Source organism: Theobroma cacao, chromosome 1 (assembly GCF_053813885.1).
Source record: "Theobroma cacao isolate CCN51 chromosome 1, ASM5381388v1, whole genome shotgun sequence".
NCBI classification, from domain to species: domain Eukaryota; kingdom Viridiplantae; phylum Streptophyta; class Magnoliopsida; order Malvales; family Malvaceae; genus Theobroma; species Theobroma cacao.
The window spans coordinates 37,227,586-37,242,728 of NC_142639.1; the positions used below are offsets into that span (position 1 = coordinate 37,227,586).

Genomic DNA, 15,143 nt, shown 5'->3' on the forward strand with positions numbered 1-15,143 from the left:
ATAATATTCTAATTTTTTTTGAAAAGCGTAATAATATTCTAATTTCATATATATAATTTAAAATTTTCACACGAAAATAAAAAATAATAATTCTATACTCAATGAGAATACATATCAATTTTTTAGCTCGTTTATGAAATTTTAAAAATTTATAATTAATGAATAAATATAATAGATAAATAAAAAAATATCATCTAATTTGAAGCAAAAAAATTTGTTTTTTAAAATTTAAAATTTGAAATTTGATATTTTATTATATGTGTTTTTTTATTAGAATTTTCTTGTATAATAAAGCTTGTTTCACCTCATTTTTTTAGCTTAAAAATTATTATAAAGCTCTTATAAAAAATAATAATTTTTAAAAGCTATTTGATAAAATAAATTATATAAGTTCTCATTTTGGTTAAAATTATTACAAAAGGTATTCATATCATATTTGATCACCTAATTAATTAAAACGGCATAAATTTATTTCGAGTTTATATACGATTTTAGATGCTAAAATCAAATAAAGGCATATAGAATCGGAAGAGTTATCAAACTTTATACTATTAGATTTTTGTTAATCTAACAAGTAATCGGATCATAATACTTCAATTTTCTAAGAAATAAGAGAAAAGAGAAAACGATATATTTGGTATAAAAAAATTTTTTTGGTGAAAAAGAGAGAAAACCTTTAAAAATTTTTTGAATGCAACTTTAAATTTTGAATTTTTTTCTCTTAATCTTTAAAAATACAAAAAAATTTCAAAATTTACTATTCAATTGTTGGATCTTCTATTTTGTTTCTAGTAAAGGGGTAGAGGAGAGGGAGATCATAATTTACGTTGCAGAATGATGATTTGAAAGGGAAAGAAGATGATAGGGAGATCAATTTAGAGATAAGGTATTTTTTAAAAAATTGACCGTGTTTTTAAAAAAAGAGAAGATAAAACTCTTATAAGGAGCTTTTCTTTAATTTTTTTTAATTTTGTTCTTTATAAAAAAATATTTTTTTAAATTACTTTTCCAAAATCCTGTTTAACTCGACTTCTACTTTTAAAAGGTAAATACGTTGAAAAATCAGACCAAATAGACACTAAAAATAAAAGAGCTAAAACATCTCCTGTTTAAAAATTAATATTAATTATAAACTAAAAGCAAAAGAAACTTGAAAATTTTTTAAAATATAATTAACAGTGTTAAATAGAAAAGTAATAAAAATAAATATAAGATAACTAAGTGTCAATTTTTAAAGTTTAAAAGACAATTTTATTTTATCTCAAACCATAACATTTTTTTTCAGTAATTTACTCTATAATAATATATTTTTACATTGTTTTAAATTTAAGAAATACTAAATTATGAATGAATAATTGAATATGTATGTCCCAAAAGAACATTTGTAGCCTTGCAGCAATACAGTTTTTATCTTAGTTTATAAATTGAGATAGAAATGATTATTTTCAAAATTCTCAATATATTTTCTTTAAAACATATATAATGAATGGTTTTTGGTACATAAAATCATCACAAAATATAAGATAGTAACTTAATTAAAATATAATAAATAAATTAAATTTTCAAATTTATATTTTTATAAAAAAAATAATGTAGAATGCGATACTAAAACAAACATTATTATGTTATAACAAAAATATATTAGCCCTAAATCATTGTGATAGAAGTAAAATGGAAGCAAGACTTTAGTTAAAAGTCTTTGTTTTTTTATCAATTAATGTTATTGGTTTTTGTTATTATTTATTTCTTTATCAATTCAGATAACTTGGTGAAGCCTTGTTTTCAATTAATGTTAATTTTTTTTAATGCTTTGAAATTCATAATAAAAACAGTTATATAAAAAAAAATTTGAAATCAAATTGATAGATGGATAAAACTCAATTTGTAGATCAATAATATGTACCATGATACATTTTTTAAAAATTTAATAAAAATAATCTATTCAACAAGTTTTTATATTATAGTATTAGAGTGTATATTAATTTTAATTTTCAATGTTAGTCTTCATGTAAATTTTTTTTTTTGAGACCAAACTATTTTTAATCATGAATTTTACGAATTTTACTTAAAGATTTACATGCCTTGTCCTTTGATCTTTTAATAGTAAAGTTTTTACCTTATTTATTAACAGGTAAAATCCAAAAAACCTTTTCAAAATATTTTAAATGGACACTTTTAGTTCTTCGTATGTCAAAATGATCTTTTTTGTTTCTTGATTGTTAACCGCGTTAGTCAACCACATAAAAAAATTAGACCTAATCTTATATAAATATTTTAAAGCATAAACATCTTTAATATTATTTTTTAATTTAAACATATTCTTTTTTTTTAAATATCTATTTATCATTCTCTCTAAAACTAATAAAATATCATTTTGAAACAAAAGAGACTAAAGTGTTATTTTGAAATGTTTTGAAAAGGTTTTTTTGGATTTTATCCATTTATTAACACTAGGATTAACTGAGTAAATTATTCTATAAAAAGAAATCCTCATATTTTGCAAATATTTTAACTTTAAATACCATTATTTATGCAAATCTTTTAATTTTAGAAAAATACAATGTTTAAATTTTAAACTTACGAAAAGATCTTGATAATTATAACTTTTTTTAAAAAAATCAATAAGTTATAATTTTACAAATCAAAATTTGGTACAATTATATTACTTTGGAGGGAGCCATTGATTTATTTTGAGAGATATATCTAAAAAAAAGGAGTGCATAATACTTTATATATCTAAATAAATTTAAAATTTATTGAAGTTTATGTATTATAAATTCCACATCAATAAAAAATAAAATAAATTTTAAATATATAAATATGTTCATCTTCCACTTATTAAATATATTTTGTGAATTAAAAAAAATTTTAGATACAGATTTAAAATAAAAAAGGTACATTCCAGACCTTTTACTTTATTTTCGAAGCAAAAAGACAGAGAATGGCGCAGGAGTTAAACATGCCATGCTTACAGTCCTGTGTCACGTGTTTGAACGTGTCGGCGACGGTGTGCTTTATAAATCATGCAAAGAAATAATCATTTATGGATATGATTGATTTTGTGTAGTGGGTAAGATTAATAGTAATAAAACTTTGTTTTCTTAAGATTCGTCATGATCTATTAATTGTCAACATTGGTAGTGGAGACAAAAATTGTGGTTCATTTTATGTACACGTTTTTCATAAATTATGAATAATAATTGTTGAAAAAGTTTAAAAGAAAAATCTTACAACTCTAAGAAAGATGTGACATTTAAAAAATATATATAATTTTTAATTTTTAATTATATTTAGTTAAATTTATATATTTTTTTATAATTAAATATTTTTTATATCACGTGTTTTTTATATAATATGATAACATAAAAATATTAATTTTTTAAAAAATTATTTTTTATGTTAGTTTTTATGTGAACATATAAAAGATTGCTTATTTTTTTAAAAAAAAAGTTGTTCATCACTTTTTAAATTTATCTTTTATTTTAACATAGGTTAGTTATAATAATAAAATAATTTTATTTTAAAAAAAACTCTATTTAATAATAGATGAAATTTTTTATTTTCATTTTCAGGTTTTTAATGTTTCCATTCAAACCACCAAAAATACCTGCATTCGTATAGGAACGGTCCATGCTAGCCAAAGGAGAATGACTAGGTACCTGGTGGAATTTAAAACCTCAGAATCACAGCCTTGATACAGTATTCGTAGACTAGTCCCTCAGAATCACGTCATTCACAGACGAAATGCAATGTAACATCAAAGTGAATGTCCTCTAGGCAATGACTTCGGCGACTAAATATACAAAGGTCCATGCCAGATCCGGAAACTGTGCCGGATTAACATAAATGAGAAAAGTAAACCGGTCCAAACGCATTCAACTCTTCGACATGCCAGGTCACCATTTAATCATAATCTTCAGAAAAATACAAGTCATCTCTCTTCCTAGGGAATTCGGAAGCCAGTTAGAGCAATTTTCTTTTCCTTCGGATTTTCCCAGTTGGGGGTTTGGAAGCGAACTGATGAGAAGGCGCAGCAGTTGCAGATCTGTCCATCTGCTCACATGCCCTGGGGACTCTGGTTTTCTGTGACCTATCTTTTAGGAAATGATTTACGCTTAAGACAGTGCCCCGTGAACCGTGATGATGAGTTTTGTTTTTTGTTAGGTTAAGTATAATTGTCTTTCAGATAAACTGACGTAGCTTCCCCTCCTGGTCCCATGGAAGGAGCAGAGATGCCTGGCTGGCCGCTTGCTTGGTGTTGCCCGCTGCACAATGACGGGGCTTTAAGGCCAGCAAATATAGACGTACTAGCTGTAGCTGGGTTTTTTAGTTTAGAATTTTAATGAAATAATGAAATCAATATAAACTTTCTTGGAAAGAAACTGTTCTTTAATCTTGCGCAATTGACAAACCGAACACTGCTTTTGAAATGCCTTGTTGTATAAATAAAGCCTGACTTGAGAGTCCTAACTACTACTTTGCCATTGAGACTTTTGATTCAAACTAACATATTTATCCATAGACACAATATGCGTATTGTAGCGTATTGTACGAAAAGCAATGAAGAAGACATAGATAGATATTTTGTATATTTTTATTAAATATCTAATTATTAAAAATTCATTTATTTTTTATTTTTTAAATTTCAAAGATTTAGATATTAGACAAAAGATATTAAAAAAATTAAATTCACTTTTTATATATGTTTTAATTAATAAATTAATATGAAATATATATTATTTTAAAAAATATATAATATATTAAAAGTTTAAATTATAAAATATCTTTTCAATTTATATCATATAATTCTCAATTATATTAGTAAATATAATATTTTTATTTTGTTTATTTTACATATATATTATTTATAATTAATTTTATTTTTTTATTGTATGATACTACTATTAGTAAATGATTTTTGTTTTTTATAAATTTTATTCATTTAATGCCTGTGCCTGGTACACGTGACAAGAAAATTGTCGGCTTGCCAGATAGGTACTAATAAAAATTAAATGGGTGTAGAATCCTTCTATTCAAGTTTTTTTTATTAAAAAAACAATTTTCAACCCCAAGTTTTAATAAGAAATACATATAACTCAAATATTAAAAAAAAAAAGCTTAACTTCTATTCATAGTTGCCGTATATATGATAAATCATATCGATGGAGATTATGCTTGATACTTATGGACCGTCGATGGCACAATTGGGTTGGGAATTGTTGTTTCGTTGGAAGGTGTTGGTGTATTTTCAAAATTAAAGGTTATCTCACATGATAAAAAGTTATCATTAACTCAAAAGTTATGTCACGTAAAGTGACATAATGTATCTATTAAATAATAGGTAGGTTTTCATGTGAATGGTTATATCTCTTAAAAAAAGACATCCAAAAATTTATAAGACATATTGAAAAGACATCATGACTCAAAAGTTATATGTAAAAAGTTATTGTTTCAAGTTATAACTCAAAAGTTATAATTTATGAAATAAATAGTTATTTTTTTATTAGATGACTATTGAAACAATACTTTTATCCAAAAGTTGTGTTTGGCAAAAATGTAGAGATGCTTTTTAGACAAAAAATGTCTTTATAAAAAAGTTATGTTCTTGAAGAAGAGACACTTGGAAGCCTATATAAAGGGCTTGTTGCCAACCATTTTGACACACCAAAATTCAGAGATAAAACAATAGCAGAAAAGTGAAGAGTAAAAAAAGTGTTATGTTTTATAAACATAAACACTTAAGTTCCCACCAACTACAAAAGCTTCCAAATTCTTTATAATTTACTTGTTGCAGAAAGTAGGCTCTAAAGCTAAACAACTTTGCAAACCTTCGAGTGTATCTAGCGATCTACTCTCGTTAAGTGCAAGACGAAGTTAGACGTTGGCTTCATTATATCCCTAAGGCTATTCGCATTATTCCCTTTTGCATACCAAGTGGTGGGGGTGAAAAAAGTTTTAAAGATAACGTCTATTTAAAGGCTTACCTTGAAGTCAATTTTGTCTATTCTTGAATATCGTATAAACCCCTGTTAAAATCAACAGTTTTAAGACTTATTTTCATGGTATTCAAAATGGCTTCACTCAAAGAAATGGCTACCAACTTTGTCAAGTTAGACCGCTTTGTAAAAGAATCTATGGACAAGATTCATTTGTGGCAAAATGGTTCTACATCGGATCATAAGATAAGTATTCTTTCCTTACTTGATATGAATATGCATGATATTGTATTTGATATGCATGGAAAATGTATATTGGTTAGAAAGAAGGATTTTGTTATATTTATATATGATCTTGATATGAATAAGGTTATTGTTGTGTCTTTTATAATTGATATACTTCTCCCATCATGGAAAGATACTAAGAAAAGGTATAAGAAAGAGAAGATATCTCTCGAGGACCTTGGTAATCATCTTCGAATAGAAGAAGATTATCGCAAACAATAAGAAGTCAAGCAAGATGAAAAAGAAAAAGATTCTAATGAAAAGAATCTTGAGACTTTAAAGGTTTATATAATGGAACACAAACCATCAAACAAGCCGGTCAAAAGAAAACATTCCGTGGGTATGAATGACAAAAGTCATTAGTTCAAAAGAAACAAAAAAGGGCCATGTTTCCAATGTAACAAACATGGACACTTAAGGCGGAATGTAAACTTTTGAAAAATAAGACACAAGGTCTGAACAACCACAAGTTTGTGGCAATGATTTCTGAGGTCAATATTCTCCAAGATAATAAAGCATGGTGGATTGACACTGGTGCAACTAATCATGTATGCAACGACAATAGTTTGGAAGAAGACTTTGGAAAAAGTTAATGATGGAAACGTGCTATACATGGGAAATTCCTCCACTACACAAGTGAAAGGAAAAGGCACCATGGAATTGATGTTTACTTTCGAAAAAATACTTGTACTAAACAATGTATATTATGTACCGAAAGTTAGAAAGAATCTTATGTCAGGTGGCTTGTTGAATAAGTATGGCTTCAAATTAATATTTGAAGTAGATAAGTTCATCTTTACAAAAGGTGGACAATATGTGGGAAGTGGATATTATTGTGAAAACATGTTCAAGCTCAATACTAATAAGAATATTACTGGTTCTACTTATATTGATGCCTCATTTAATGTTCATGATAGTAAAGCAATTCTAACTAATCTATGGCAATTCTCTAGATATTGCTATGTTTACTTATTGCATACTAAAGATGAAGCAATGGAGAAATTTAGAATTTATAAAAGAGAAGTTGAATTGTGCTGTGAATTGCTTATTAAATGTTTATGAAGTGATAGAGGAGGTGAATATTATGATCCCAAGTATTTTGAGTCCACTGGTATAATTCATGAGACTACCGCTCCATACACATCAGAACAAAATGGTGTATTGGAACGTAAGAATCGAGTTCTTACGGAAATGGTCAATGCTTTGTTTCTAATTTAGGTTTGGGAAAAAGTTTTTGGGGCGAAGCCTTATTAACGGCTTACCATATACTAAATAGAATCCCAAACAAAATGAGCAAAACTTCTCCTTATGAACTATGGAAAGGAAGAAAGCCAAACCTTAATTATTTAAGAGTTTGGGGATATCGAGCCATAGTAAGAGTTCTGGAGCCAAAGAAAAGGAAATTGGTTGAAAAAGGAATTGAATGTATATTTATAAGATATGTTGAACATAGTAAAACATATCGTTTCATGGTGATAAGGCCCAATGATTCATATTCCATTAATACGATCATAGAATCAAAGGACGCTATCTTTGATGAAATAAGGTTCAATTCAGTTCTAAGACCCTAGGAACTAGTAGTAGAAAGTGATAAAATTTCGAAAAATGACGAGAAAACTATTGAGCTTCGAAAAAGTAAAAGAATTAGAAAAACAAAGACATATGGATCTGATTTCCTCACGTACTTAGTAGAAGGTACAAGAGAGGAAACATGTGAATACTTACCTTACTGCTTTAATGTAAAAGGTGAAGGTGATCCTTAAACTTATGAGGAGGCAATAAAATCTCCAAATACTTCATTTTGGAGAGAAACAATACAAGATGAGATGGACTCAATAATGGGAAACAAAACATGGAAATTGGTAGACCTTCCACCAGATTCCAAGCCAATAGGCTGTAAGTGGATTTTTCAAAAAGAAAATGAAAGTTGATGGAACCGTAGAAAAGTTTAAAGCAAGGCTAATGGCAAAAGGCTTTAAACAAAATGAAGGTGTTGATTATTTTGACACATATGCACCAGTAGCAAGAATTGCTACAATTAGAGTGCTTATAGCACTTGCATCTATACATAAGATGGTAATTTACCAAATGGATGTTAAAACAACATTTCTAAATGGTGAGTTAGATGAAGAAGTATATATGGAACAACTTGAAGGGTTTGTCTTTCCTGGTCAAGAAAGGAAAGTATGTAAGCTTGTAAAGTCCTTGTATAGATTAAAACAAGCGCCTAAACAATGACATCAAAAGTTTGAGGAAGTTGTGCTAGCTAATGGCTACAAGATCAATTAATCTAACAAATGTGTCAATAGTAAGTTCCATAATGGAAGAGGTGTCATCATTTGCTTATATGTAGATGACATGTTAATCTTTGGTACCGATTTGGAATAAGTGGAAGACACAAAAAGGTTCTTGTCAAAGAATTTTGACATGAAAAATATGGGTATGGCGGATGTTATTCTTGGGATAAGAATAATGAGAGACAATAATGGCCTAACATTTTCTCAATCTCATTACATCGAAAAATTGTAATGAATTATGGCAAGTCAGATTGTATGTCAATGACTACGCCTTATGATTCTAATCTAAGGCTAATACCCAACAAAGACAAGCCAATAGCATAAAATGAATATGCAAAGGTGATTGGATGCCTAATATATGTAATGGTTTGTACAAGGTCGGATATTGCTTTTGCGATTAGGATGCTAAGTCGATTTACAAGTAATCCAAGTAAACAGCATTTGTATGCTGTTTATAGAGTTCTAAAGTACTTAAAGAGTACAAAGAATTATGACATTTGTTATTCAAGTTTTCCTTCAGTTTCAGAAGGGTATACAGAGGCTAATTAAAACTCAAATAGAACGGATTATACATCCATGACTGGTTGGATTTTTACAATTGGTGGGAGTGTTGTTTTTTGGGATTCTAAAAAACAATCTTGTCAAGCAAACTCCACCATGGAGGCTGAATTTATAGCCTTAGCATCAGCCACCCAAGAAGCGGAATGATTGAGAGATTTCCTTTATGAAATTTCGTTGTGGCCTAAACAAATGGCACCAATCTTGATACATTGTGACAATGAAGCAACTGTATCAAAGGCATATAATCAAGCTTACAATGGAAAGAGTCAATATATTGGACTTCGACACAGCATTGTAAGACAAAGAATTAGTGATGGTATAGTCACTATAAGTTATGTGAGATCTGGTGAAAATTTAGTAAATCCGTTTACCAAAGGTCTTAGAAAGAACTTGGTAGTAAAGACCTCAAGAGGGATAGGTCTCAAGCCTATCAACTAAATCTCCAATGGTGGGAGCTCATCTCGACGCTTGTGGTTGACTTGCAAGTCTTGGGTACTGACCATTCTACCATATGGAGATTGCAAGCACTAATTTGTATTTTCCATCCTAAGGTGTATAGTGCTTGGTTCCGTAATGTGTAAGGTAAGATTGAACAAAAGTTTTTAATGGACCCATAACATGTATATGTTGAAGTATTATAATTACGGAGTACTTCCGTTGGGGGCTACCTTTGTGAGTGGAAGTGTGACTGTTTTTAAGAGCTAAAGGCTTGACTCTGATAGCACTCATGAATGGATGCAAAACACAAGGCCATAAAACGTGTTGGCAAAAATAGATACAAAGTGAGCAAGGAAGCTTGTGTGTGTTTAGTGGCCTAACTAGTAAATGAAGAATCGATGATTCAATGCTTGGTTAACCACTCAATTCAAAGTAGAACCAACCACACTCACTAAGTGAAGGTTCAAATATGCGGGATACCTTCATTTATGCACAAAGTTCCCAAAGTTGTTGGTATTTGAAAATTTTGAAAATGGTGGGGGGATTGTTGGTGTATTTTCAAAATTAAAGGTTATGTCACATGATGAAAAGCTATCATTAGCTCAAAAATTGTGTCACGTAAAGTGACATATGCGTCTATTAAATAATAGACAGGTTTTCATATGAATGGTTATGTCTATTGAAAAATGACATCCAAAAGTTATGAAACATATTGAAAATACACCATGGCTCAAAAGTTATATGTGAAAAGTTATGTTTCAAGTTATAACTCAAAAGTTATAATTTATGAAATAAATAGTTATCTTTTCATTAGATGACTATTGAAACAATACATTTATTCAAAAGTTGTGTTTGGCAAATGTAGATATGCTTTTTAGACAAAAAATGTCTTCATGAAAAGGTTGTGTTCTTGAAGAAGAAACACTTGAAAGCCTATATAAAAGGCTTGTTGCCAACCATTTTGACATACCGAAATTCAGAGATAAAACAAGAGCAGAAAAGTAAAGAGTAAGAAAAGTGTTATGTTTTATAAATATAAACACTTAAGTTCTCACCAACTACAAAAGTTTTCAAATTCCTTATAATCTGCTTGCTGCAGAAAGTAAGCTCTAAGGCTAAACAACTTTGTAAACTCTCGAGTGTATCTAGTGGTCTACTCTCATTAAGTACAAGACGAAGTTAGACGTTGACTTCATTATATTCTTAAGACTATTCATATTATTTCTCTTTACATATTAAGTGATGAGAGCGAAATAAATCTTAAAAATAACGTCTATTTAAAAACTCACTTTAAAATCAATTTTATCTATTCTTAAATACTGTATAAACCCCTGTTAAAACCAACAAAAGGATCCGTCAAATTTTCATTCTTCAATTCGATGGAGATATGTCACGTCGTTCAAAAGTAACGGGAGGGGCCGAGGGGGGTAGCCCATAATTAATTCATAGAGGACACCCCTTGTGCTGCTCTTATGCCAACTACGTAGGGGGAGTGATTAACACATGTTGCCAATTTGCCCTGATTGAAAGACTGGCATGAGGTGAGAGTTACCACTCTAACCTTACTCGGTTAAAGTCAGGCAGAAATAAACTTAATAAGTCAAATTTAATTGTTGCCGATTTATTTGTCTTGATATATTTGTTATAGTTCTAAAACGTGTCTAAAACAGTAGATTATAATAATTGAATTTACTAAGGCGTCACTATTTTACTATTATTATATTTTGAAAATGAATTGTATGAATTTGTTAAAATTGCAAAATCAATTAATATTTAATTTAAGATATCGAAATGAAAAAAAAAATTCTTAATGTACTCTTTCGGCGATGCAAGTATATGGAATTAATCTTCACTTATTTATACAATTTGTATAACAAATTAAATCCAAAAAATACTTTCTAATTAAGTCGGTTTCTGAACTTTTGAATTCAATGACACTGCACGCCCTCTCTGGTAGAGTAATAGTCTCATGGACCACTGCCCGCACAACAATTTTCAACCCGCCAGCTAGTCAGGCTGCTGATCAACCCAACCTTGCTGCACGCCACTCTACAACTCTTGAGGTCCATACACTCCTAGCTCGATGAAGTTAATTAATTGCCTTTATAAAGTTTAAATGCTGCTATTTGATTGCGGAACAAACGAAATAAAACTTTATGTCACCTCAAAATTATAATATCAATGGAACAAAAGCTAGTTTCGTTTTCTTTCTTCCTCTTGTATTTTTAGGAAGAAACAAAACTTGTCATACAAACTAGAGAAAGACTAGTTCAAGATACAGCATACAGGGCCGACACCGTTGGGTGGGGCCAAGGTCACCGATAAAATTTTGCAAAACAAGTCCCTGTTTTGAGATAAATCTATCCTTAACAGATGGTCGCCAAATATAATAAGAGTTGATAAAAATATTTGAACTAATGTTTTCCATTATCTATTTTGTTGCAAACAAAATGGAATGGGAAAACAAAGACGAGCATGATCAGGATTCAGGAGAGAAACAAAAACACAAAAAAGAAAAAAACGACACAGATTTGTTGCTACAGTCAAGCTCACTGTCAAATCTAACTGGACAAACAAAAACAGATGAAAAAGGGAAAAGGAGGGTAACAGGGAGATGAGAGCATTAGTAGAAAAGCCAAGCAACCAAGGAATTTTGCCTCTTAAAGTCCTTATCTTCCAATTTGTGTCTTTCTCCTTTCCCATCATCATCGCTCTCCCATAGCCATGATGGCATGTACTCTTTCTCATCCCAAAGCTCGTTTCCTTGAACTACACGCTCCCAGTCCCAATCAAGATTATTATCAATATTACACTCATCGACGAAGCACGAAGTTATTGAAGAACAGGAATTTAAGTCCCCACAATCTACATTAGAGCTCAAGTTTCCACTCTCTATCTCCTCATTATTTGCAGCCGTTTTATTTGGACTCAAAATTCCACTGTTCTCTCTCTCCTCAACATTTACTGTGACCTTATTCTCTCCCCACTCGCTTAAGGTCAAATCCCCATTTGGTTCTAGCAATTCATTGTCCATAATGTCATTAAAACATAGCATCCCACCGCTTTCAATACTTTCAAACGGTGCTATGTCAGTCTCTGTCTCGGCGTTACCACTGGGGCATAGCATTGAATTCTCTATGGTTCTTTCCTCACCGGAGCTAGACATAGGAACCAGGCGCTCTCTCTCCTCGCTTGACCCCAACATTCCCTCTCCGGTGTCTTGACAAGGACTCGTTCTAACAGGGATCATTCTCTCCTTATCTTCTCCATATGGATCAAGTACCATGCGATCTTCTATGGCAGTAGTGGACAAGGTTTCTTTTTCTAAGATTGGAGTGGATGGCAATGGCACAACTTCATTAACAGAAACGTTTTCCACAGTTTTCTGGGAAGAACTGCCATCATCTTCCTGGGTACTGTAGCTTTTGGTTTTCTTCATTTCCCATCTATTTGTTCTACCGCCTTTCCGCTTAGCAATACCGGCCTTGGTCATGTCCAAGATCACGGGTAAGCTTTGACAGGACGGCCTTCTAAAGCTATGGATTTTTCTACTCAAATGAGAGTTCCAGTAATTCTTTATCTCGTTGTCTGTTCTCCCTGGTAAGTGGCTAGCAATCAAAGACCACCTGCATGAGACAAAAACAATGCCATTAATTTCACGACAACATGTACGAAAATGCAAAATGACAAATTCCAGCAAAACAATACTTCAATAGAAAATGGATTATAAACACAAACAATTTAAGCAGGGAATCTCTTGATTAATTGTGCAGGTAAAAGGCCGTATCAAAAGTTTGCTGTCTTTGTTGGTGTAGTTCAGGCCTTTCCCAACTGTATAAATAAAGAAGGAGTGCTTAAAGCTGAGCGATATAGATTGAAAAAGATAGCGTATATGGTGGAAAGGTACTGAAAGAACCAAAAGTCGACAAAAAGTCGAAAAGTTAACCATTATTGATGCCAGCTAGTACGAACTTTTTCCATCCATGGAAAATAGAGGAGTTATATTTAACCAGTAAGACTACATGTTCAGTCAAGAAAATTATTACCATCACTGTATACTCCATGTTTATTTTCATAAATATTCACTTTTTTATATTCTGGTTTCTGTTTTCTTTTGGGTATGGTGGGAGTAGAGGAGAAGAAATGTTGCACTAACCTATTCCCCAAAGTAGCATGCAGATTAATGATGAGTTCTTCCTCTTCGGCGGTAATGTTTCCCCTCTTCAAGTCAGCTCTCAAGTAGTTAATCCACCGTAGTCTGCAGCTCTTCCCACACCTCAGTAATCCTTCAAATACCAAACCGTACACAATCAAAACACAACCCAAAAGAAAAACAAAAAAAAAGAAGGAAAAAACAGAACAAAGAAGGCTTAACTTTGATTAAACCAGAAAAAAAAGGAACCTTTGTTAATTACCAGCGTTCTTGGGCAATGATCTCCAGGACCCTTCTCCATTAGCTTGAATATACTTGGTCAAAATCTCATCCTCTTCTGTCGTCCATCTCCCCTTCTTCAACCCAACCTTTTCGCAGCAGGGCGCCCTCCCCATGTCTCGCACCGCCCAGCCAAAGGGAGAGGGCCAAATGTAGATAGATTTATCGCTAGAATCGGAAAAGATAAAATCAAGTGAAAGGAAGCAAGCAGTTTTGACTAGCCAGGGATTACTACGATCATGTACCTCTTTAGAGCAATAAAAAAAACATCAACAACTTGACTTTGTTTTGTAAGGAAGCGCATTTGGATTTTATAAATTAGGTGAAAGCTGAAAATATGCCGAGAGAGAGAGAGAGAGACGGGGGTGTGTGGGGCACGTGATGTGGATTTATCTGCGGTGACAGATGGCGCCACGTTTGCCTTGAATAAGAGTACAGTCGTGGCATCCCTGCCGTCGAGAGGCTCATCAAGGGGCATGCATCTCCCACGTTGAGGGCACTCGTACGAACACCTTTTGTCTCCCCCCCTTTTGCTACCTCAACCTGAAGAACGGTAAAACACCTCAAATAAAGAAAAGATACCTCAATAATACTGCCCTTTATAGCTATAGCACACGTCTGGTTGGGGAATGCCTATGTCATTCTCTTTCTGTAGTCTTTATTCTTCAAAAACACTCAAAATAAAAAATTAGTTAATCCCAATCTCATGGTATTTATTATTTTATGGGTGAGGAAATAGCTTTTAAAATTAGTAAGGCAAAAATACCTCTTATAAGTGAAAATAAAAAAAAAAATTAAAAGTTTAAGCTTTTTATTATATATTATAAAAATTTAATATTTTAAATTTAAAAATTAATTAAAATTATTAATATTTAAATTATAAATAAACTATTAACATTTAAACTATCAATTATTGATATTTTAAATAAATGATAAATTATTAATATTTAAAAAATAAAATAGATACTCATATATTATAATAAAAAGTTTAAGCTTTTATTTATATATTACAAAAAAAAAATACTTTAAATTTAAAAATTAATTAAAATTATAAATAATTTAATCATAATAATATTTAAACCATACATAAAATATTAATATCTTAAAATGTTAATATTTAAATGATCAATTATTAATATTTTAAATAAATTATAAATTAGTAATATTTAAAAATAAAATAAAAATAAAAAATCA

General features: G+C 30.5%; 1 protein-coding gene across 3 annotated transcripts; it reads right to left on the reverse strand.

Moving 5' to 3' along the window:
• Positions 1–11,913: 11,913 nt before the first annotated feature.
• On the reverse strand, positions 11,914–14,247 carry LOC18613668 (transcription factor MYB12-like). 3 transcript variants are annotated; one of them, XM_088803056.1, is made up of 3 exons: positions 13,920–14,247; positions 13,674–13,803; positions 11,914–13,143 (listed from the first exon to the last, which is right to left on the reverse strand). In XM_088803056.1, exons 1-3 carry the CDS (start codon positions 13,969–13,971, stop codon positions 12,141–12,143), a joined length of 1,185 nt encoding a protein of 394 aa, XP_088659182.1. In that variant the 5' UTR covers positions 13,972–14,247; the 3' UTR covers positions 11,914–12,140. The 3 variants fall into 3 exon arrangements, with proteins under 3 accessions (XP_088659182.1, XP_088659181.1, XP_007051069.1); XM_088803055.1 differs by having other exon boundaries at positions 13,893–14,247; XM_007051007.3 differs by having other exon boundaries at positions 13,933–14,246.
• Between the last annotated feature and the right edge of the window lie 896 nt (positions 14,248–15,143).